Raw genomic sequence first — 26540 nt, forward strand, 5'->3', positions numbered from 1 at the left:
TGGTTCTGGTTCTGTTTGCTTGAGTTTGGTTCTGGTTCTGTTTGCTCCAGTTTGGTTCTGGTTCTGTTTGCTTGAGTTTGGTTCTGGTTCTGTTTGCTTGAGTTTGGTTCTGGTTCAGTTTGCGTGAGTTGGTTCTGGTTCTGTATGCTTGAGTTTGGTTCTGGTTCTGGTTCTGTTTTCTTGAGTTTGGTTCTGGATCTGTTTACTTGAGTTCGGTTCTGGTTCGGTTCTGGTTAAGTTCTGGTTCGGTTCTGGAATGGTTCTGGTTCCGTTCGGTTCTGGTTCGGTTCTGGTTCCGTTCGGTTCGGTTCTGGTTCGGTCCTGGTTCGGTTCTGGTTCGGTTCTGGTTCGGTTCTGGTCCAGTTCTGGTTCGGTTCTGGTTCGGGTCTGGGTCGGTTCGGTTCTGGTTCGGTTCTGGTTCGGTTCTGGTACGGTTCTGGTTCGGTTCTGGTTCAGTTCTGGTACAGTTCTGGTTCGGTTCTGATTGGGTTTGCATCAGTTTGGTTCCGGTTCCGTTTGCCTGAGTTTGGTTCTGGTTCTGTTTGCTTAAATTTAGTTCTGGTTCTAATCCTAACCCTAACCCTAACCCTAACCCTAACCCCTAACCCTAACCCTAACCCTAACCCTAATCCTAACCCTAACCCTAACCCTAATCCTAACCCTAACCCTAACCCTAATCCTAACCCTAATCCTAACCCTAACCCTAACCCTAATCCTAACCCTAACCCTAACCCTAACCCTAATCCTAACCCTAACCCTAATCCTAACCCTAACCCTAATCCTAACCCTAACCCTAATCCTAACCCTAATCCTAACCCTAACCCTAACCCTAACCCCAATCCTAACCCTAACCCTAACCCTAACCCTAACCCTAACCCCAATCCTAACCCTAACCCTAACCCTAATCCTAACCCTAACCCTAATCCTAACCCTAACCCTAATCCTAACCCTAACTCTAATCCTAATCCTAACCCTAACCCTAACCCTAACCCTAATCCTAACCCTAACCCTAACCCTAACCCTAATCCTAACCCTAACCCTAATCCTAACCCTAACCCTAACCCTAACCCTAACCCTAATCCTAACCCTAACCCTAACCCTAACCCTAATCCTAACCCTAACCATAACCCTAACCCTAATCATAACCCTAACCCTACTCCTAACCCTAACCCTACTCCTAACCCTAATCACAACCCTAACCCTAACCCTAACCCTAATCCTAACCCTAACCCTACTCCTAACCCTAATCACAACCATAACCCTAACCCTAATCCTAATCCTAATCCTAACCCTAACCCTACTCCTAACCCTAATCACAACCATAACCCTAACCCTAATTCTGATCACAACCCTAACCCTGACCACAACCCTAATCCTAATCATAACCCTAATCCTAACCCTAATCCTAATCACAACCCTAACCCTAACCCTAATCCTAATCCTAACCCTAATAATAACCCTAACCCTAATTCTAACCCTAATCCTAACCCTAATCCTAACCCAAACCCTTATAATAACCCTAACCCTAACCCTAATCCTAATCCTAACCCTAAACCTAACCCCAATCCTAACCCTAACCCTAATCATAACCCTAACCCTAATTCTAACCCTAACACGTTCCCTAATACTAACCCTAATCCTAATTCTAACCGTAATCCTAATCATAACCCTAACCCTTATCACATCCCTAACCCTAACCCTAATCCTAATCCTAACCCTAACCCTAACCCTAATCTCAACCCTAACCCTAATCACAACCCTAACCATAGCCCTAACCCTAACTCTAATCCCAACCCTAACCCTAACCCTAACCACAACCCTCACCCTAATCACAACCCTAACCCTAATCCTAACCCTAATCATAACCCTAAGCCTAGGATCAGGGTGAGAATGGTTTTGTAACAGAATAAATGCACAAAATTGGTCAATTATAAGGCTTCTCTTAAAAACCCTGTACGTAAAAGGGTTTTCAACACAAACCATTAGTTTTTGTAAAGTTAAGGTAAAATATACGGCTACAAAAGATCCTAAATTAAGAGTCGTTCGGGAGTCGAAAGAGCCGGCTCTTCTTTGGGAGCCAAGTCAAAAGAGCCGGCTCTCTGAATAGAGCCGAACTTCCCATCACTAAAGCACATGCTTACTACCATTTGCACTCTTAGTTGCCCTTGGAACTATTTGTATTGCAAAACGTATCAATGTAAATACTTCAGACCTGTACCATAGTGATAAACAGATAACACTTCAATTTGAACCAAGTAAATACCACTTGTATCCTTTAAAACAGAGGGTCATTTCATTCCTTGTGGACTCAACATGACAGCATTTATACTTTTCAAGTAATTGATCTTAAACGCTTTCAGAAAAATAACAGTAACAAGACTCACATATCCCTTCGAACCACCAAATGGTATCATAACAATGTTGTATGCTGTTTTGTAATGACACAGCACAATTTTATAATTTATTAGAAATGTATTCAAATTATTTCATGGACCCCCACGCTATGGTTCGCGGACCCCCAGGGGTCCCAGGACCCCACTTTGAAAACAACTGAGCTAGAGTACGGTAATTGAGCTCTCAGCCTGCAGAGATAGTTGTGAGGCACAGACCCCCAAGCTCTCTGCCCGACTCCGGGCTTAACTTAAATATAAGACTCTTTGTATCAAAAGAGCACTTCACAAGGTTAATGTACCATAAAACTAGACAATATACCCCCGTTTTCTGTGAATGCATGATTATGAAGTGAAGGAGAAAAGGTGTGAAAAAAGTTGCACAGTGTCGCTGTCTTTTCCAGCACAGCGTGCACTCAACTTTCAATGAATGGGGATGTGTTTTGTTAATAGGGTCAGGTCGCACGCAGCCATGTTGGAATCATTTTCCAGGACTATATGTGATTTTCCAGGACATTTTACTTTTTCTCCCATTTTCCAGGTGTTTTCCACTACTGGAAAACTGGTCAACTGTTTTCCAGGTTTTCCAGGATGCGTGGGAACCCTGTCTAACAGAGTCCACTTTCTTCCCCTTTAAATGTCAAAGTACAGAGCAAACACCTGTTGCAGATATTCACGGACCCAAAGAAATGTGTAGAAACAGTTATGAGCCACAGATACTCAAACTCAAAAGATCAAACTTGGTGAATTTTGGTTTTATCTGTAAATTACACGGCTGAGAATCAATCATTTGAATGATTTGTGTGAAATAACCAGTGGATCAATCAGCTCACATACAACTGTGTGGCTTAGCTTCACAAGACCCTAAATCAGCTCTCTCCACTGAGTCACCAGCATGTTTTTTTTCCCCTCATTTACATCGCTCAAAGAAATCAGCTATCTTTCAGCTCCTTTCTTTTCCCATGTCCATCAATCTCTCGTTATTTTTCCCTCCTTCTGCCTTCATTCTGTTAATCTCTCTGCTCCCTGTTGTTTCCCGCCTGTGAAGAGTTGGTGTAATCCCTCTTTTACTCTCCCTAAGCTCTCTTCTTCCCTCCACTCACTCGTCCCTGTCGAGGGCTGGAAACATCCCAGTGCCATCTGGTCGATGGTGCGACTGGGAAGCCTGTGATGGGATCCTTAATCATCCATATCCTCTACTCTGCAGTCTCGGTACTGGGGTTTTGTTTCTTCAGCTTTTATATGTAATGCTCTTTTTCACATATGCACTCTTGAAGTTTTTCTGAAACATTTCTGAAAACTTCAAGAGAACCTGCCTCTGAAATTTCCAAAGTTGTTACTCATACATTTCACTCAGAAAATTCCATTGAGGATGAGGAAGGTTGGGGGTTTGTAGAAAATCCAAGATCGCAACAAAGCAAAGTCCAATGCTGAGTTTTTTTTTCTTTTCTGCCTTTTCATCAATGCATGTAATTGAAACTATTCAAAGTATATAAGAGTAGGACGGAACCACCTGGCAAGCAGAAAAGAGTATAAAGTAGCTTAAATATGTATGTGTGCAACAGTTGATTGCAACTGTTGAATATTGGCTGCCTGATATAAACGTCACTACTGTCACTCGCAGTGGATTTTCCTGACTTTTACCTGATGCATTCACCAATCGGCTCAGCGAAATGTAAGGTGAAAGTCTAGGAAAAGGTCTGGGGGAAGTCAGAGTGACGGCTGTTTGATGCAGCACACCCTAAAAATATTGGGACATTTACAACACAATTCACCGTAAATAACTAGAATATGTTTGTTTTTCGCTTTCATTGTTTTCATCCATCCATCAATTATCTAGATCCCGTTTTCCACTTGGGCTCACAGGCCCTATCTCAAGCTGAAGCCTATCCCAGCTGTCATAGGGTGAGAGACCAGATCACCTGCCTATCACAGGGCCAACATAGAGACCACCACTCATAATATTTGATTTTAGGTGAAGGTTTTATGAGCATACCGAATCAAGTGAGGACATTGAGATATGCTGTATGGGTAATCGTTCATTAATGCGTATAAAATATGTAATATATATAATATGTAATGAATATATATGTAATGAATATAATATGTTATGAATATATATGTAATGTATGTGTATGAATTTATGTGCTTTGGCAAAACATGTCTTTGTTCATGCCAATAAAGCAAATTTAATTGAATTGAAAAATGAGCAGCCCTGTGATAGGTTGGCAACCTGTCCAGGGTGTACCCTGCCTTCCACCCGAAGCCAGCTGGGATAGGCTCCAGCCCCCCGTGACCCCTAACGGGATAAGCGGTCAAGATAATGGATGGATGGATGGATGACAAATGAGCATCTGACCACACACACACAAACACCCAAACCTACACACAATTTAAGAGTGACCAGTTTACCTGACAAACATGTTTTTGGCCTGTGGGAGGAAGCCTGAGTAGCCAGAGAGAACCTATACATTCACATGGAGGACATGCAAACTCCACACTGAAAGGCTCCTGGTTCAATCCAGGAAGCTCCTCGTGATTATCATGAGTAACAGGGTGATTGTGGATGCATCGGACCTTCTACTACTTTTCAAACCAAATAATTGGCATATGATGGGATACATTTTACAACAGTATTGGATTATGCATTAAAATTGATTCAACTATATGTTCTACTTTTTAGACATACTGGCCTTACAATGTGTTAAAACCAGGTAGTGACCTCCAGTGTTGAAAAATGAAGTCAGTGCAAAAACTCCAGTTCCTTCAGTGTTCACTTGAGGTGGGCTCCATATCAAAGAAACACAATTAAAACCCATGTCAACTTAACATTTAGCTGTAGAATTGTAGCCTGGTTCAAAAACTGGCTTTTCGTCAATATTGGTTATTTCTATATTTTCGTTGGGGTGATTTTTTTTATATTGATGTTTGCCAGGAGTCCTCAGTTGCATCTGTTGCCCCTGTGTGTGATTAAGACTTGTTCTTACCGATGTCGTATGCCATGAAGTCAGCGGAGAAGCATTTGGCTCCGTTGCTCAGCGACGTATCGTTGTGAGTGTTTCCCCCAAACAGCAGCACAGAGCCGCTCAGCAGCACCCCGGAGTGGAGGTACCGCGCCAGACCACTCTCTCTGAGGATCAGCCTGCACAAGCACACACACACACACCAACAGAGAAGTGTTCATTTAGTTATTTGCGCACGTGTGTGTCCATGGTGTCATGTTATTGATGGCGTCTGTCTAAGTGTGTGACCTGGCCTGTGGTGACTGCCCTTCATACCAACTGTTCTTTCATGGAGGCAGCACACACACACACACGCATACAAACACACACACACACACACACACACACACACACACACACACACACACACACACACACACACACAGTGTGGGAGGTCTCTGTCTGTGTGGGACCTTTATGAGGTCAAGGGTCACATATTGGACACCAACTGTGTTTGCTTCTTTGATTACTACAGCAACTCAGACTTTTCTGCAGACGCTTGGATATTTGAACATTCCCTGAAGAACTCAATTAGCCCTTATGACTGAAGAACACACAGGGGGAAATTACATAGACAGAAAATAATAACATACTTGCTAATATTATGAGTTTGAAAAAAACATATCACCATTGTCCAGGCTTTCATGGGAACTTCAGACTCAGAAACTATAGTAATTAATTCACTGGAAAAGCTCAGTTAAAAGCAAGAGCCTGAACAACAGAGGCAACATTCCTCAATAAACGGATTCTTTACTTTCTCCTCCATTTGGTGGAAAATACTGGAAGTTACAGAGACTGGGACTCATCCTTGAATGATGTTCAAGTAACACAAAAGTAAAAACTTTAAAACATGCAAGATTTGTGGTACTTAGTTTCAACGACAGAACTGGCTAACGACAAAAGTAGCTACGATGTCCCTCTTCTGTTTCCTATGTTTCCTTTTTGGAGCATCCTTGGAAGAAAGCAACAAGGAATTGTCTAACCCTAACCCTTAATGAGGAAGCATGAATCATATCATCATCATATCAGACAGTCCAAAGCTATCAATGCTGGGTAAAGTTAGCATCCTCTGTCATCTTGATGAGGGCTACCTCATTGCTATACAGTGACACAACAAGCTGCTAAAGAAAAACAGATTTTCACTGTAAAGGAATTGAGAGAAAGACAGGTTTTGACAGGTTTCTACCATCAAACACTTCTCTCTGTTGTGTTGTAGTGTTGTGCTGAAACTTGCTGTCTCGCATGTTGTGCTGCTTTTGCAAATATGTTAACTATTTAAAGGTATGATGCATTTGTTAGCCAACCCATCCAGTATGACCACCAGCTGCCACTGGTGTTGTTATTGATTCTAGCATTTGTTCAGTACATTTGCTCCACCATGCTTCTTGGAGCTACAATTCAATTCCAAAATTAATTCTTTAAAAGATTTGCTCTGAGTTGTTTATGCTCTTGTTTTTTTTCACATTTGGACTTCTGGGTATTATTAGGCTTCCCTTCATTGCTTTGAACTAATCCAAAATCTTGCAGTTTGACTCGTTACTGCTTCAAGACAATAACATGGCTTAACAGCAATCCTGGTCTCACTGCGGTGGGTTCCTATTTATTCCCACATTGATTTTGAAGTTTCATTGCCAACTTTTAAGGTACATAACCATATCTCTGAAAACCTTTATGTCCCTGGTCGCCCTTCTCGATTGGCTGCAAGGGATTTACTGGTTGCACCATGAGACTAATGACAAAGGCTATCAGGCTTTTGCTGTCAGGGAAACAAAACTGGGTAATTTAGTGAATTTCATCTATCGTCTTATTATTTTGAAACTACTCTCTGTTTAAGTTATTGTTGAAACACTCACTTCCTTTGTTAAGAGAGTGCTACAGTAATGCAGGTTGGTGTCATTATCTTTTTGCCCTTCCCAATACTGATTCAGAACCGATTCTAACAGATTTAGATGTTGTGTCCAGAACTCTCCTGTCCTGGTAGACTTGTCAGGAGCATTCTGCTGACAGACCGGAGATGATATTAGCATTCGGTCAGTAGCTGCACAGAATATCTTAGATGCCCAGAAATGTTCCGGTCACGAGCTCCAGTGACACCTGACTCCTAAAACAAATTCCATCCTGAAAGTGAGAGTCGCTGAGAGACAGCAGTTGGTCTGTTGCCAGAGAACTTTCACATGAGCATTCACACACACACATAACACACACATAACACACAAAAAGCACACACACATACTCAGTTAAAAGGAGAGGCTGATAGAGCTGAGCATCCTCTTTCAGCCATCCATCTGTGCAAGGTCAGCTGAGGTCAGACCTCGTGTCTGATGTTTCTGTTCTCACCATCCTCTCCTCTTTCTGACTCAAGCATGCTGACTGTCCCTCCTGTCTGAGATTATGCATAATAAAACAAAAATCATCACGCTTCTGAATTTAGGAATTCCTATTCAAAGCATCTATTTCTGAAAGTGAAGGGTTATATAACTCAATGTTTTACTGTCACTTGTGTTGGTGAGAATAAAAAATTACCTATGTAATGTGCTACTATATCTTTGTGAGCTAGTATTCACATACGAATAATGAGAGCATAACTATGAATGGTATTATTGTTATGAGTGCAAATACTTATTTTATTACATTATTTTTATAGAAAAAAATCCTATATTTAGGTTCTGATTTCAGTATGAAAATCAACTCAGTAGGTAATAGTCAAAATGAAATATATTTCAATCCATCCATCCATCCATCCATCCATTTTCTTCCGCTTATCCGGGTCCAGGTCGCGGGGGCAGCAGCCTCAGCAGGGAAGCCCAGACACTCCTCTCCCCGGCCACTTCCAGCAGCTCTTCTGGGAGGATACCGAGGGGCTCCCAAGCCAGCTGAGAGACATAGTCTCGCCAGCGTGTCCTGGGCCTTCCCCGTGGCCTCCTCCCAGTCACACATGCCCGAAACACCTCCCCAGGGAGGTCCAATATTGTAAATATCTTTCTATCCATATTTTACTTTATTGTGCTAATAATTTTCACCTAGTTTAATAAATGTAGTATATATCATTGTATTTTTTTTCATTATTTTGCTTTACTTCTCTTTTATTTGTATCACCTTAACCATGCATGAGTGGTGTTGTTTTTTCAATTGCCTTTTCTCCTCTTTATTCTGGTGAGCATAAGTATTGTGTTGTCAGCTTTTTCTAAAGCACCTTCATTGATCTTATTTGATAGAAAAGTCTGACTGATTGATTGATGGATTTTTTTTAAAGGTAGGAGACTCAAGTCACATGGCATTACAGCTGTGTTGACAGTAAGTACATCATAACTCCCTTTTATGTGATACTGCTTATTTATGAGTGGTGAATGTACTTCTGTCTTTAATAAAAGACATTCAAATGGTCTGCGACAACTTGAATGCAGGCAGCTTTTGGTCACAGGGGATGTGAGTGCAATTTTCATTTTAGAAAGTGTCAGTGTCACTGCAGGATGTCAGTACCTACTAACTGTTCAAATATTTCCTCACATTCCAGATACATTTTCATAGTTACCATGGCTCGGTGCTCTCACCATGTTTTTGTATGAACGTGGTATCGGTACATGTGGTCCACCAGGCCGTATTTGTTATTGCTGAGCGCCTTATATCCCCCGTGCAGAAACACACAGCCGCTGGCCTCATCATACATGCTGCTGTGGCCATAACCTCCCTGAACCACTGCACCGCCCGCAGACACAACCTGCCAGGAGTTTGACCCTGAGACACAGACAGAGGAGAGAGAGAGAGAGGTCTGATTAATGCAGTGCACTCATACCGACAGATCAAAGTTGATAACTTCAAATGTTTTTTGATGCTTTGGCAGAGTTTCTCTTTCCTATTTCGTGCCAAAAAGTGAAGCACTTTTGATTCTGCAGGTGAGATAGAGCAAAGGAAGAGAAAAGAAGAGAGGCAAGGACAGTAAGCCAAATGGTATGAGAGGCCAGAGGAAATTAGAGCTTATTGAATATAAAAGCAACCCTTTATTAAACCTATGTGATGCATACTGATTAACTCAGGTGCACAGAAAATCTTATTAAAAACAGACAGGAATTACATCATCCGAGGAAGCCTGGAATAAAGAAAAGACAAAACATGACTAATAAATCTTGAAAAGAGGAGGAAACTAAAAAGCAAGACGTGCAGACATCTGAAAAAGTGAAAGCCAGGAAAATAAATAGTAACAAGAATATGGAGGGAAATTGGAAAAAAAAAAACAGGTTTGGAGTGAGGCTCGGTGAATTGAAGGAACGTGTTGCTATTGGAGAAGATTTAAATAGTGAAGACTTAAAGTAGTAATGTGAACTGATTATGGGATCAGGCTCTTCAGCTTAATATTTGCTATGCCAGAATACATTTGGCACGTGTCAAAAATACCATATAGCACAGCAGCAACAAAGCAAAAGCAAGCTACAGTTTCATCACATTTTGATGTTTCCAAACAGCTTTTGTATGGGATGGTATTGATGATATCCTCATGAGTTAGATACTGTATCAATCAAAGGCATTTGGGGGGGGAGGCTTTGGCAGGGCCTATTTTCTATACAAACCAATGCAATTGAGCATTTTCAGCACTGAGTTCTGAACACAAAGACCCCTCAGAGTCATTTTGGTGCTGCGTTCACAGTGCTCAGTTGAAAATGTTGCAACTTTTTGAATTCCATGGAACTCGTCAATATCAAATCTCTATCAAAAAATCAGAGAGGGGCTGGACTTGTGACACCAACGTTGTTAAAGACAATGGCAAAGGTTCACACAGAGGAGAAACTGACTGCACTTGTTTGTTTGTAGGTACAAGTGTCGGGTGTAGAGCTGCTACTAATTCTACGACAAATTTCCATCGATTGTTGTCATGTTTTCTTTGTAAAATGTCATTGAAACAATGACATTGCTATTAGTGGAGACAGACCCGAAAGGAACTTCACATTAAACAAATGAATACTTTATATTTTTTGCAACAAGCTGTGAGGAGCCCAAAAATGTAATAAATCAAAGAAACAATGAAAAAAAACTTTTTCTTTTAATGAAATAATTTATCTAATGAAATATTACAAGACTGGAGGAATTTAACAGGACAGCTGTTTTCCTAATTTTGAATCATCTACTCACACAAAAATTTGTGTAATCTTAAGCAGTAGTTTTTATTGTCTCATGGAGGACAAGTTGAAAGAATTGAATATATTTGCAAATCGGGCTTGTCATCAAAGGTCACATATTGGAGCTATTGACTCTTGGCCGACCTTTCCACCAAACTTTGTTAGAATCCATTTTAATTGTTTTGAGGTATTCTGCTGAGCACCAGATAGACAAAGAAACATAAAGGACCAAAACTGCTCCTGGCGACAGAGAGAAAGAAAGACATCAAAAAAGGATGGAACAAGTTTAGAGAAAGTCATGAACAGCATAAAAACAGACTGAGATAGAAGCTGTTTCAACTGGCATCAAATCCCTGCACACTGGCTGAACTGTACCATTTTAATCAAACACAGACTCGGTGATCACAAATCAGCTGTGGAAACATAACCGCTGAAGGAAACATTGGCTCAACAGAGGAAGACAAAGGATTCTGTCGCACAGACAAAGAGGAAACAGGAGTTTATTTTTCTATATAATTCTAATAACGAGAAAAATACAACTAAACTAAGAAGTTTGAGGTCATTTATAAACTGTTGCTCAATTACATGGGTCATCAAGGAGCAGTGAAAATTTGACTTTAAACTTTTCAATGTTCTGCTAAATTGTTAGATTGGTAAAAATTACATGGTAGTAATACTGAAAATAATGTTGTACATGTTTTAAAACTAGAATCATCACCTCTGAGCTAAGAGGAGATTGTCTTCTTGTGGAAAGCATTTGATACCTTACTCTTAGATGGATTAAAAAAATAAAAAATACATATAATGTGATTCTCTTGAGATATCACATTTACAAGAATTGGACTGACCTTTGTCAACTAAAATCTAATCTGGCAATACTTGAGTTCAAGTGGATGTTTTTTCAATTTGCACATATATCCTCTGGGCATCCATGAGATATTGCTGATACCTGATCCACAACCCCAATCATAATGCCTGTGGCCCCCGGCAAAGAGGTCTAGAAAATAGTATTGGTTGTAAATTCTAATCTCTTTTTTAATAGCACCTTAAATATCAATTTTGGGACAAGTCTCAAAATCTTTTTCTTCTTTTACATGGTCGAGCATCTCCAGCAGAGCCAGAGACGGAGCTCCTCTTCAGGCCTTTCCAGGCATAGACACAGCAGGTCGTGGCCAAGGATTTTTTGAACAACCGCAAACATTTCTTTGAGTTGGGGTTCTTTAAAAGACTTCTACCAATGCCAAATAAATGGCGGCCCTGGGTTGGAAAGAGAAGCTCAGAGCAGCTGCTTTGGCTTTTTCTACATCTTCACTCAGGCTGCTACCAGATGGTCCAGCTTGTTGTCCAGGAGAAGAGCGGGTGGTCTTTGCATGGTGGGCTCTGTCCAGCTAGCCAGGCTGGTTGGTGGACAGTCTTCTGCCAAGCGATGCCAGGAACCCAACCTTTCTCCTGGAGGCTGTTGATACCAATATGGTGGACTCTTCTCTTGATTATGTCTTTGTGAGCTAAAACCATTGAAAGTACAAAACATGGATGTGGTCTCAATGACGTCATCGACTAGTTTTTGAAGAGGCATTACAAACCGAATCTAAACCCAAAGATGGCGATTGCCATATTGAAAGTGTTGACTTCAAACAACTTTCAGGGAATTCAAAAACCAGCAAAGAGGTGGCGCTGAGGCAGGCCTTCAGCCCCTAGATACATGTAATTACGCATGACTCCAAGCCTGAAACATCAAGTCAGGCAAGGTTTAAAAAATTCCCCTCCTGGTCAGCTATCAGGAATAAAAAAATAGGTTTTAAATCCATTTTTGTACCAGGGTTTAAATATGTCAAATTCTGCTGTAACATGGGCATGGCATTGGTGCCAAAGGAGAATCCTTGAGTTTTTGAACCAGCCTCAAGTGGACACTAAAGGAACTGCGGTTGTTTGCACTTTGTATTTGTACTTAATTTATAATACTGGTAGTTCCCGCTTTGTAAAGACAGAGCCAAAATCCACCTGTCCACCTGAACTTAATTAACAGGAAATTAACTGTGTCAACATTATGCTTACTGTCTTCCCTCCCATCACAAGTAACCTCCTACATCTGGTGCATGGGTGGTCACACTCCACAGATGACACTACAGCGAGCACATCACCTGCAGCAGCTAAGGTCCAGTGTCTCCAACACATAGTCCATAGCTGGTAAAGCTCCCCAAGTACATTTACAGACCATTCATATATTTTCTTTTCATTCATATAAGGCTGCTGAATGCGATCAATAAGTGAATCCTCTCCCCTTGCTCCATACCCCTGTGTGTGTGTGTGTGTGTGTGTGTGTGTGTGTGTGTGTGTGTGTGTGTGTGTGTGTGTGTGTGTGTGTGTGTGTGTGTGTGTTGCAAATAGTGTCTGATACATGCTCTGCAGGTGACCAGGGACAGAGGGGAGGGGGTATTCAGTGCATTCATTTTGTTAATTGAATGATTGAGGACAACATCTCGTTTGAAATATATACATCTTCATAGTGCTGTTTTAAGTGTTGTGCAGCTGGTTGCAGCACCTGTAGTTTTGGATCATCATTGATGATCACCAGTTTTAATAACCAATGATTGAGTGAAACATTTCAAATTGTGCTATGATTCAACAGGCTGCTAGTAGCTTACTTTGCTTTTCAATACAGCACATTTTTCTTTTGTACTTTAAATTATAACTTTGAACAGATATCTTCTTTTTAAGTCCTCAAAGATTAAGTTGAGATCATTTATATTTCGCCTCTCTGATGTGTCACTTTTTAAAGTTAAAAAACTCAATTATAATTTAACAACTAGATTATACTAGTGCTATAGTTCAAATAAAAATGACTGGTTGAGGCTGAGAGGATTAAAAAAAAATAATAATTTGTGTGCGTGTGTGTGTGTGTGTGTGTGTGTGTGTGTGTGTGTGTGTGTGTGTGTGTGTGTGTGTGTGTGTGTGTGTACACAAAGTTGAAGCCACTGTTATAAAAGTCAGGTTCAAATGTATTATATTGAACATTAATTCAAAATATCATGTTATGAGTCTATTTGGTTGCATAATTTCTGGATGAAAATATGCAAAGAAAGCTCCATTGGGCTGTATTGACTGAAACAAAAAAAATGGGAAAATAAGAGTCAGCAATGGACAGCAGGACAAATGCCTGAGAAAAAAATAATGAAAACAGAGCAAGAAAGAACAAGAGAAACACTGATAGAGAGAAGGGCAACTATGATGAGACGACAAGGAAGTAGAAGGTCGGCTCTTATCTCATCTCTGGCAGCTAATTGCTGTGAACCTGCCTCTGTGAGTGGTCATTAAATCCTTTCTCCTCAGACTCTACCCTGCTCACTTCCTGGATGCACTGACTCCAAGTCGCTCCTTCTGAAGTCTAATGATGCTCAGTGCACACTGACGATGTGGCAATGTCAGAGAGAGAGGAAGGGAGGAAGTAGTGAAGATGAAAGTGATGGACAGAAGAGGGGAGAAAAAGGAAGGAGAAAGTGAGGGAGAGGAGCAGGACATGACAGGGACTGGGGGAGGAGTGCTGACAGAGAGGGTAAGAACCTGAGGCCTGGCATGAGAGAGGAGAAAGACGAGGGGAGGAAGAAAAGATGAATAGAGGAGAGGACAGGAGAGCAGAGAAAAGATAGAAGAGGAGGGATACGAAAGGAAGAACAAAACAGACAGGGAGGGAATGCGATGGATTCATTAATCACTGTCTTCTCCGGGACGCTCCGGCCTGGGTGCCACCTCCTCTTAATGACCACTGTGTGTGTGTGTGTGTGTGTGTGTGTGCTGGTGTCTGTGTATGTGTGTGTATGTGTCTCCCTCTCTATCTTGGTTGTGTCTTCTGGAAGATGTGTGCATGTGTGGTCATGTGTTTGTTTTTGGCTGTGGGTTGTGTCAAAGATCCTGCTTTGATTTCAGCGGTGGGTTTGCTACACTGTGCAACATCGCCATCTACTGGCCGAACAAGGAAACCAAACATGAGCATCAACACACACTAAAAGGCAGAAATGTGAGGAGAGCCAATAATCAACCTCCTCTTTACTGGGTTAAACATGTATTTTGCAACACTACCAGCATTGAGGTGTTGCAACAGTCTTATTTCAAATTTTGAAAGCTGGCTTCAGCTTTGGAAGGGGGAGTAATTTGTGTTTAATTCGTCCAGAAAAATGTGAGCTTGGGCGCAAATCTGATTACTTTAGAGGACAGTTTAAAGGACACTTCTGTATTGCTTTACTTTGTAGGGGGAAAAAAACTTTGTAATTGCTCCAGTAGATCAATTCAGCAGCCTCAATCAGCCTGTAACACTGCATTGGGAAATGCACCTGAGAACGTCCACTGAAAAGTCTTGGTTTTACACTTACATAAGTATCAAAAACTGAAAACATTGCAGATTGGATTTCTCCAGAAATTATTGTTATTATTTTTTTATTTCAGGTGTTAATCTAAGACTCACATGTCTGACAAATGGATTATTGTGGAGGGTGGAGTTGTTATCACACGGCCAGCGCCAACAAAGGAGCATACAAGTCTTTATAAAACAAAAGTTAGGCCCTCGTCAGTCTGTATCAAACTCCAAAGACTTAAGCGAGGTCTCTGGAAAATGTCAACACCTTGAACACTCTGAGTTTGACTTCCATCAATAAAAAGCAATTAAACAACCACTAAAGAAAAAAATCGATGGCAGCAGAGTCAGCAGGTGTACTCACTGATGTTGTACTCCTGAACTTTGTTTATGTAGCTGTATATTGGGGAGTAGCCAAAGAAAATCAGCATCACCGGCTCCCCATCGGCCAGCTCCACTACATGGGTCGTGTGCCCCTCCAGGGCATAGGGGGGAGGCGGGGCAGGATTCCGCAGTGTCCAGGTACGCCTGGGGATGTTGAACACCCACAGCTCATCCGTCACGTTAGCAGATTTGACTTCAAGCTTTCCACCAAACATGTAGATGTCATCCTGCATGAGGGAAGAGATAGAGAGAGGTGAGTGATTCTTACATTTTATTATACAGATTTGGATAGTCCTGATATAGAAAGCATGATCAGTTTCAATATGGAGTTGTAATGCTGTGTTTGTCTGAGTGTGTATGCTGCCTCCAGTGTGGCACAGATCCACCTTTTGGAATACTTTCTCTGAGTTGTTTTTCATCTATATGGGCATGGAGACTTTGGCCTTGGAGGTGAAATTTATAGTCACAGAGGAGAAGTCTTTTTTATTAACAACAAAAAGTTCAATACTCCTGAATCTTAAAGGAGGCTGCTCAGCTTGCTAAACATCCCAATAAACCCCTAAAAAGGATCATTATGGATTTTTTGGAACACTTGAGAGCAGTGCTATAAACTATTGCTGTTATCTTTCTTTATCAGTTTAACATTTTTGAGCTATTTTGCCTTATTTAGATAGGACAACTGAGGAAAGACAGGATGCGCAGAGGAGAGAGTGGTGGTAGACATGCAGTAGAAAGACAAGGTCAGATTTGAACCCACGGCTGCTGAGTGAAGAATACACCCTCTGCACTGTAACCGCTGAGCTAAACTGGCAACCTGGCAAAAACATCAATAACATTCAAAAACATCAGTGTTACTGTCTCCACAGTTTCACATTCAAGGAAATACACTTTCCATGAGTAACAAAACCAGGTAAATGCCACTGATGGACAGCAGCTGGTTATCCATAAACACAGATTCAAATTAGACCAGAACATAACCTACGTATGTCTGCATTGTACAATATCAGTATCCAATTTTGTGATGTTGAAGAATGGCAGGACCCGTTTCCAATTTCTGCTGTTCAGCATGTTTCACACACCTGTGCAAAACTTGCATTGTCTCGCCTGAATCAAAATAAACCATTGTTTCATCTTCGAATTGACACCCATTATTCTGTGGATGGCTCCGAAACGGTAAATGGTGAGTGTATGGTCCATGGATCCAGGGCTCAAACTGACGCATGCAAACACCTAATTATTTTCTTATCGATTATTTCAGGCAGGCATTTTTCCAAATATGTTTTCTAAGTGTGTTCATGATGTGATGAGGATGAAAGTGTCTCATATATCAAACTCTGACAACTACAAAGGCTGTTTATTCCTACCTTCTTTCATGACCCGGAGAGGCCACACATCCTCATACCTATACATGTGTGTCAGAAAAACACTTGTGACATATGGTTAACTGAACTGTCACAGTTTGGTTAAGTTTGAGCAATAAAACTACCAAGTTGGGTTCTTAGATGTAATTGCTAAGCTCCTCCAACTACATCCGACTTGACCTCTCTTCTTGCGTTCTTTTTATTGTTCTCTTTCTAAACATGGGCCTAAAAAGCTGCTGCCCTGACGATCTATACTTCTTCTTTCTTATTCCTCTTCGGTCGTCTTCATCTTGGCTGGCTTCGCCAAAGCAAACAACAGGAAACAAAGGGTAGCTGCTCGCCTATTTTCAAAAACTGTCCATAACTCGGCAACATTTAAATTGAATAGTTATGATTTTGTATCATGAGCAACACCTTTGGAATGAACAAAAAAGTAAATTAAATAATATGAAATATGAACAATGGCAGCTCTATTTGAATTTCTCATGTGCACTTTTCTGAACAGCCCTGCAGCTCGTCATTCAACCATCAAGTTGTCACTCCCCCTCTCTGAGCTGAAGCAGCTTCAACACAGTCGAGGAGTTACCTAAAATACAAAGCTAAGGGGTGAAAGGTGAAGAGTCAGCTGGTCTGGCCGGACGTCTCTATTACTCAAGATAAAAATACAACATGCATGTCTACTTTGAGCTCACATAGAAGTTTCAGGAGAAGGTGACAAACTATGGTGATGAAGTGAAGTAATGTCTTTCATCCTCTCTCAGGGTACAGGCAGAGTTGGAAGTTGAAGCCTGAGCTTGTATAAAACAAGCTCCTCAAAATCTGCTCCATGCTTCACTCGGACACTCCGACCTCAAATCTCTTTCATCACAGCAGAACAGAAACGTTTGTCTTCATTCTCCCTCTGCCCTTCACTTTTTAATGACTTTCTGCACATAAATAAGAACTTATCCCAGTATTTTGACATTGATGCATCGTTTTTTGCTCCAAACTGTGAAGTTGGTGATTCATTTGGGACACATGAGTTATTCTTAGTGTTGTCTTTTCTTAACAGGTAGGTTAAACGATGGGCTAGTCTCCCTTTAAGTGCCAACATTTGCTTTTCAGTCATGTAAAATGACTCTCTACTGCATTTTAATGCTCCAAAGAAGTACTGACAGAATATTATATTAGGTCATTTAAGGATCACATTTTGAAGTTCTACATCAACCTGTAAAAAGTCAAGGATGATGACAAGGCACATCAACAAGAAACATTAAATAGAGGATGAGCCCACACTCAAAAACCAAAAGGCATTGAGTTTACAAAATGCAAAACTGCATTTCACTAGTTCCAATCAACTTTGCTGGTTATTGTCAGTGAGCTGTAACAGCCACAGTACTATTACCTGATACAGAGCCAGGGAGTGACCGTATCTGTAGAGAGGACCGCTGCTGACAGGCACTACGTCCCATGTACTCGTCTCCAGGTTGTAACTGTAGATACATCAGAAAAAACTTAGCTGAATGCTTGTGATAGTCAAAAAAGTTTTAATACATTTGTACAATACTTTATATATACATCTACTTCTGAGTGTAACTACAAGTTAACAAATCAAAAGGTATTAAGCCTACATTCTGGATTTCTACAGTGAATAAAAATCACTAGGTGTAAAATATCCGGAAGCACAAATGTAATATTAAGGGTTGTAGAGTATTCATCACCCAGTTGTATGGAACTTATTTTGAAGAAAAATAAATAATTTATGTCACTAACAGAGGTTTAAAGTTAAACAGTTGTAAACAGTGTAGAAACAGTAGCAGGAATGGGACTGATAAGAATGAGCCAAGAGAATTGGCTACTGGAAGTGAAGCCCCTGTCTTAAGAGACAAAGAGGTTTGTTAGATAGATTCATTTGTGTCTAATACATTTGCAAAAAATGTTCCTTATGGTTGATAATTTGCTGTTTATCTCTTGTTGGCATATGAATTCCAAGAAAGCTGAATGAACAGCAAAAGATGATCAGCCTGCTTTTTATTCTTTTTGACTGAAACACTACTAGTAACACCGCTTTATCTGACCAATGGTACAACATCCAAAAGCAATAGACAGCTAAGTATGATAAAGTCAAATAATCAATGGTTTGTGTTCATTGTTCCTTTTGGGCCAGCAGTTGTTCATGTAACGCCCTCCAGGTTTTAAAATTTGTTTGGTTTCATTAAGAATTGCTTTAACCCTCCTGTTATGTTCCGGGTCAGATTGACCCATTTAAAAATTCAAAAAAAATATTTGTTGAAGTATTTTTTCGGTATGAAACTTCTTCTGCTTGGCTTATTTAGCGTGATCAACATGTAAAATAAAAATGGTTTATTTAACATATTTGCATCTCCCCCTGCATGTTTATATTACACAGATAATGTTCGTGGGTCAATTTGGCCCAGCACTCAAAGTTGAGGCTAAAAGGGATCAGAAGTGTCAAATACTAATTGTTTCTTTGCAACTGTGTGACATATTTCACCCCACCTTCTCTGTTGCCGTGGACAAACTCCACCCACATTGAGTGGACACTCAGCAGGGGAGGGGCAAAACTTATCAAGATTCTTTGCAAGGGAGTCCTACCAAAATTATACTTTTAAAAGTTTTAACATAAATTTTCATGAAAATTAGTGAGTTATCCTCATTTAAACATGATCTGGGAGAATTAAAGAACACAATTGCGCTAAATATTGATTTAAAATGGTTAGTAATGGAGTTAATGATGAGATAAAAATAATGTTTATTGAGATTTTTGGGGGTTTTGATACTTCTAGATAATTAAATATGCCCCGGGTCAAATTGTCCCAGGAACATTATTGCTGTTCCTGAGAAACGAACATAACAGGAGGGTTAAGAAACAAATTTAGAGTGAGGAAAAGAGCACTTGCTGCTTGTTGGAAGCGGAAGTGCCAATTTAAAGTTGTCACGGCTCATTTAAAGCTCTACACACTGCTTTGGGTTACACCAGAACCAATTGGTGTTTTTTTCTAGTTTCAATCTGGTTATGTACCAAACTAGAAATAACAGTGAAGTCTCTTTGTGACCTAAAAAAGTGAACATGACCATCAGGAATTGTATATAGTTATTATGAATGCCTGAAACTGCTACTGCAAGGTAGGTGTCAGACAAGACAATCAACTGCATACTGCAGAAACTCCCTTTTTTCAAAATTGCTGAAGAAATTATTCTTGATCAAATGAATCATGTTGAGATTTGTTGTAAAAAAAAAATAAAACACACACAACTCACACATTTACAGGGGGGAAAAAAATCAGCAAAGTAAAAAGAAGTACTCATTTGTTTACAGGGGTAGCCAATATCAATGCAAACCAAAAGTCCCTCACAGGAGCTTTAACAAGGTTAAAAGGTCTGCCCAAGGAAGAGCCATAAGACTTGGCATTTGGATTTGTTATAGCTGGAGGTGAAGAGTTGAAACTCTTTTAATTTCCTGTTGTTCAGTTAGAGCAATGATTCCATGAAACAGCTGGCACAGTGCCATTAGATTCCTCCTCATGGAAGTGTTTCATTGGATGCAAATTGATATACATCCATTAGTACAGGATGAGTCACCAGCCAACAGTTTTTTTTTATGTTTGGAAAAAAACAGAAGACAAAAATGGACAGGAAAAAACAATAACAGAAACTACAAAAGCCCTCTTTTGACATGTTTAGCCAGAATACAGACATATAGATGACCTTAAATGAGAGACCTATTTGTGAAATAGAGGGGATAAAGATTATTTTGATTTCACAGATGTAACAAATGTTTTTTTTACAATGTATGTCATTTTTTATCAGTGTTCAGTTTTTACAGGAGCAACGAAAAGCTGCTGAGTCAGACCAGTGCTGCTTACTTGAGGACCATGTGGTAGTTGGAGTAGTTGAAGGAGTAGCCTCCCACCACCCACATCAGCCCCGAGTGCACCAAAGCCTGATGAGACGCCCGACCGAGAGACTGAGCTGATGGTTTGACACTCGGCAGCACCCAGAAGGCCTCAGTGGAGGGGACGGACAGAGAGCAGTCAGGACCTGAGAGAAGAAGAGAAGAGAGAGACACTTTTATACAGATTGTGTATGTTTCTTTGGTGGCAGTCAGAGGTTAAAAGGGGTACAGGGTACATTTCAGCAGGTAAAACATGTGACATGAGGAGAAGAAAGAAGTGAAACACATTTCTCTCTCTCTGTGGATAGTGGGATGAGGAAAGTGGAGGTCTAGGAGAAGGTAAATAGCAGAACATGCTATGCTATGAACAATTTCATTAACACAGAAGTGAAATGTTGTTTAGTATGAAACCAGAACATGTATCACCTGCATTCTTTGAGTGTCAGAATGCTGCTCTGAGTGGCTGTCTCCCTGCTTTTGTATTGCAGTGATGCACACACACGCGCCTCATTAATGTCAGGACTCCGTTTCATTTTCTGAAATAATATTTTTCTAATTATATTTAGAAATAAGATCACAAAATACTGTCTCAAGTACAAACACACATATGCAGACCTGTCATATGGAATGTTTCTGTCTGCTTTTTGTGAAGCATGTTCTACTATCATTGAGGCAAGTGCTATTTGAACATGATTTATTAGCATTATTTGGTAATGCTCCTTAAAAAACAATACACAGTAACCGGTATATAAATAAATAACAGTTTTATATTTAAAAAAAAAAGTTTACACAGTTTATAATTAAACATGTGGGTAAAGAAAGTGGTCTCACTCCAATGAAGCTGTTTCTACATGTGCTTACATGTGTAATCCAGGAGAGGGCAGTGCTTCATAATTTATTCTAACACCATCAGGATGGAATATTTGGAGGAGTTAGATTATAACAGTTTTGGATTAAAAACAAGATATTATACTTTTGTTTTAATTATTAACAGGTTGAATAGTTTGAACGATGGACTCAGTTTGTCAGGTGTAGAACTCTATTCAGTATGACAATTGTGTAAAGAAGTAATCACTAACCACTACAAAACATTGCAATTATATTATTGGTAATATGACTTAATTAGCTGCTTTAGCACAGTCTGATTGAGGATTCAGATTAAGGAGATAAAAAATTAACAATACCTGTGGACAACCTCAGTGATTGATATAAAGACAAGAGTGAGACAATAAGACAATCAAACAAATGAGGCAAAAATGAGATAATTGAGAGCAGATGTATGAAATTCATCATGTTTTGGATGCATCCCTACTTTTTAGGTTTTGGGATCAAGAAAAATTCCTTTTTATTTTCCTTTTTTAAGTCTCACGTCAGTGTAAAATAGTTTTCAGACAGATTTCATGATCTCATGTATCATAAAGTTGTTCTGCGGCTGCTTCAAGAACAAAGTGCTCACAAATGAAACATAAAAAACAATAATAATAAAGCCACGTATATTGTGAGAGCACTGAGCAAAATTTCCCAGGATAGCACATCTATTGTCTCAGGACATAAAATGATATTGAACCAGGCATTTTCATGTTTAGCATTAACAGCTGCTGTTGTTCTTCTCTGTCTCCTCCTTTTGTCTGTTCCTATGTGTTCCTCTTTCACTTAAATAATGAACAAAACAGAGACATCAGTGAGATCCCCTTCACTACAGGCATCTTGGGGAATGGGGTATTTGTTCTGAAAAATAAATAACACCAGCATCTGCCTTATTTGTTTGGAACACAGAAGTTATATCAGGGGGCAACAATGACACTTTGGCTTCTTCAAATGTTGCATAATATCAAAGCAAGCATCAATGGGGCAAGTTGAAGCTCAAAAAGCAATAAAAAAAAAATCAACAATTAGTAAAAGACTCAGTAAGAAGTTTACACTCTTGTGTTATCAACTGCTTCCTGAATAAAACATGTAGTCATAAGGATTTGAATGTGTACCTGTTATTCTAACTTGTACTTTCATTTATTAATAATGTCAAATGCAAATGGATGATCTTAAAAACAGGCCTTTCACATGTCTCTTGGTTCAGCCTATCAGCTTATTAAGAAGGGACATATTTCATCTTGCCATCCTTAAGATCCTTTTCAGGTTCAAACAGTGCAGGCCAGGGGTTAGCTTACAATCTCTGAACCCTATGTTCAACATACACCCAGCACGCAACACAACATGTAGTCGATCTTCACCACACAATAGTAAAACCATAGGAACCTGTCTGCAGAAAGTGGGCAGACATGAGGGGATGACCAGGGTCGACAAGGGGTGTTTCATTTCTAGGGGAAGTGTTCTATGGTCTTTGTTGGCTAACATTAGCTTGCTTGTAAAAACAGTCACACATCTAGGTTATTTTGCTACATACTGTACATTGACTGTGTATCAGTGTGGACAGCAAGCCTCCTACTCTCTTTGTAAATAAGGTGGAGCCAAAACTCCGCCCCCATTTGGTGCTGACATATTGTGCTTGTGACACGTTCTGAAGGCATGCACAGAAGTGATGTGGTTGATGGAGCCGCATGACTCACGTCACACCCAGGATTCCACAAACCAAAGCACACATTTAACTTTAAAACCTCAAAGATCCCTCAGGTTACAACAGTCCTCAGCAGAACCGAAGTTTAGCATTTTTTTATGACATGGCAGTTTAAGAGAGAGACAGGAAATGTGGGGAGAAAGTGGAAGATGACAAGCAACAAAATCCTGTCGGGACCAGAAATTGATCCTACGACCGTTGCAATAAGGACTGTAGCCTCTTTACAGAGGGCGGCTACTCTACCAGCTGAGCAAAACAAGTGCCCCAAGCTCAACACCCCAAGTGTCCTATCTGTTTTAATGGAGGAGGTGGGTTTTATTACCTATATCTTAGCCAGTCACAAGGGGGAGCGCTGAAAATTGTGGCTTCACTTTGGGGAAGCTGTTGTGCCATCCATGTTGTACAGTCTATAGTTGAGACAATTTGAGCATATTTCTTCTACACTGCAGAATGGCTGTTGAATAAGCTTGCCACTCTAAAGTACTTAATGGAATAGTGATGATTTTAGACAACATCAAAAGATGTAAATAAGGTTACTTGGCATTAGCAGCCACTGGGGTTGATGTCGTTGAAAACAATGATTTTGTAAAATTCCCCATAGTTAAATTGAAATTAGGCCTTCCATCATATATGCAAAAATCAAGTCATTTGTGGCCCTGCTTATCTCCAAACCAATGCTTTGAGATTATCATGACATAGAATTCTATAAATTACAAGGTTTTAGTCAAGCACATCATACTAATTTTCCGGCCCTTAATTTTGTCCATTTTCTTCCTCTACTATCCTTCTAAAATCCCCAGACCAAAAAGTTGTAATTCAGCACACTGGTTTGAGACCCATGAGACTAGAAGTTTTGATAAAACTCGCTCAATTAATTTTCTGTTTCAATTTGCCTAATGATATTCTGTGTCCTGTTCCCTGTCCCGTCTGTCCTGCTCTCTTACCTTGCCAGCTGTCGTTGCACACACACAGCTTTTCTCCGGTCAGGTCGCAGTAGCCGTGATCCGGGCTGCCACAGTTATCTCTGCAGTATGGGATGTTGCAGGCCTCTCCTTTCCAGTACTCGTCACACTCGCAGTACACCCGACCGGAGACAGAGTTCGCCGTGCTGCATCTGCCGTGGCCTGAACAGTTGTTGGGACATGAGTTTATCCTGAGGGAGGAGACACAGTGAGACAGAAAGTCAAAGAAGTTCTTCAAGGTTACAGGCAAGTCTAAGAGACAGTCAAAGTGATACTAAAGGAGTTAGCTAACTAATTTGGGCAACAACTATGTCATATTTAAGAAATTATTTAATGTTATTGATACAATAAACTTAGCTATGCTAACCCACTGAAACTTATCCTTAAACTTTATATTCTTTAGCCTCTTTTGGCAGATTGTTTTGATTTAGGAGCACTGCTGTGATAAGGTTCCCTCTCTGCAAATCCCTGTGCATTATTAGAGCATGGAGCTTATCCAATGTATTCCAGCTCTTACGGAGCCCATTGAGTGTCATAAGGTGGTACTATTTACCTTGTGCACACGAGTCAGTTACTGTAAAATTTGTGTTACACCATAAGTCGCACCACTATATAAGAAGCAGACTGTTTGGTGGGTTTCAAGAGGGGAAAAGGTTCAACCTGTGTTCCTATTTGAAGACTTCGATTGCGCTCAGCAATGTGCTGATGATGCTTTGGTGCAGATGTGTAGATGTCTGCTTATACGTATACCAAGGTTTACCTTAAATGCATGATTATGACCTAAAGAGGGAGAAAAGCTGTCAAAAAGTGGTGCTGCTAAACCGGTCCGCCTCGCTATGTATCCAGCATGCTTTGCGTATTGAAGTGGTTGCTTGCTTCTTTGAGCGCCAACTTCTTAGTAAAATACCTTAACACTGTAAAATACCTCTCTCTGCACTATGCACTGGAATATTGGTGACATTGTTGTGAACTTTACGGTATCGAGTTCACGCAAATTATAAACCACATGCAGCAGTAATAATAATTTCACTAGTTGTCATTATTCGTCATCAAATGTAATTAATTGCCAGTACAAGCCAACAACTTGAGTGGAAAAGAGGATTTTCTAATGACTCTGAAGAGTGAATAAAAATCACACATGAAGAAAACCAAACTATGATCACAAAAAAATGGATACATGGATGATCTGAAATCATGTGACGTTAACTCTGAGATGAAGACAAATTCTGAAAGAAAGAGAACAATTCAAAAAAAGAGGAGTCAAGGAGAAGAGGCAGAAATCCTGTTCTTCTAATACAAAAAGCTGGTTTGCTGCTGTGACAAGAGGGTCGTCATGACAACCTTTATCTCCCCTCAGCGTTATGTGTGTAAGTGTGTGAGGGCATGTGTGTGTTCAAAGCCTTAAGGCTGTGTGACTGTAAAGTAACTGTCCTCACTCCTCCCTTCAGTTCAACCTACAACAAATCATTTATTTTCCATCATGGCCACTGCTGCCGGCATGAAGCCGTCAGGTTTACGACTGTGAGTGAGAGGTGAGGAGGGTTATTATTTATGATACGAATTTGTATCAAAACTGATCTCTACGAGTGACTTGTGAGTAGGTTTGCAGGACAAATGTTGCATCACTTCCCACACAAACATGAGTGTACTATTGTCTCATTCCGACTGCTGAGAAGAACCAAATCTTTGTTACCTTTTAGAGGTTTTGAAGACAAACTCAAGAACAGGTATTTAGGTAAGGGGATAATTAAGATTGGTAAAACATTTGCCTCACTTTACAAGCACAATTATATTAAAAGTATGGGCATCCACACATTTGTGTCAGACATTTCTACCTCTCTGTTTTTAGTCTCTGTAAGTGCCATGTATTGGATTAAGCTGTAGACACTATGTATAAGCTTTAGTTTATCATAATAATACAAAGATTCTTCATTAAACTTTCAAACTTTTGAGGAGAGCTTATCAAACAATACTTATCTGACTTACTTTACACAGTGAAGCATCCAGAGCCCTCAGGTGATCTGGGACAGTTGACTTAGTGTTTGAGCCACTGAGTAAACTTGTGATCAAATCTGTGAAAGGTGCAGCAACCTTTCTATGCTTGTGTCTTTGCACCAGACCTGAATTAACTGATTACCTGATATCTCTAAGACTGTAATCTTATTTAAAAGTATGTATTATAACTTTAGAAAAAAAAACTGACATAGTAAGAGCCTCATATGTTATCATAACCTATTATATGGCTTTCCTACTAATGATCCAGCTGTATTAAATACTCTTATTACCCAGCTTTCTTACTGATGTTCTGTAAAACTGAATTGCCCTTCTGGGACTAATAAAGTATTCTGAATCTGACCTTCCGGTTGTATAAGATGCTTGATTCTGATAGGTCAATTCCCCTCCGGCACATTTTGCTTCTGCTAGTTGATACCATAGACTGTAAGGTGAGGTAAAACTGTAAGTTACAGTTTGCATCAAATCAATGTGGCTAAAACGCTAGTTTCGGTTAGCATGC

General features: G+C 40.1%; 1 protein-coding gene across 3 annotated transcripts in view; it reads right to left on the reverse strand.

Moving 5' to 3' along the window:
* atrnl1a (attractin-like 1a) overlaps window positions 1–26540 on the reverse strand; it is a 305950-nt gene that overhangs the window by 234611 nt on the left and 44799 nt on the right. For all 3 annotated transcript variants that reach the window (XM_034681468.1, XM_034681469.1, XM_034681470.1), the window contains exons 5-10: window positions 24008–24216; window positions 20463–20637; window positions 17981–18068; window positions 15216–15462; window positions 8944–9127; window positions 5378–5532 (exon numbers count right to left, since the gene is read on the reverse strand). In XM_034681468.1, the coding sequence (XP_034537359.1) occupies window positions 5378–5532; window positions 8944–9127; window positions 15216–15462; window positions 17981–18068; window positions 20463–20637; window positions 24008–24216 (1058 nt within the window). The remainder of the gene's footprint in view (window positions 1–5377; window positions 5533–8943; window positions 9128–15215; window positions 15463–17980; window positions 18069–20462; window positions 20638–24007; window positions 24217–26540) is intronic.

Source organism: Notolabrus celidotus, chromosome 4, assembly GCF_009762535.1.
Source record: "Notolabrus celidotus isolate fNotCel1 chromosome 4, fNotCel1.pri, whole genome shotgun sequence".
Classification (NCBI taxonomy): domain Eukaryota; kingdom Metazoa; phylum Chordata; class Actinopteri; order Labriformes; family Labridae; genus Notolabrus; species Notolabrus celidotus.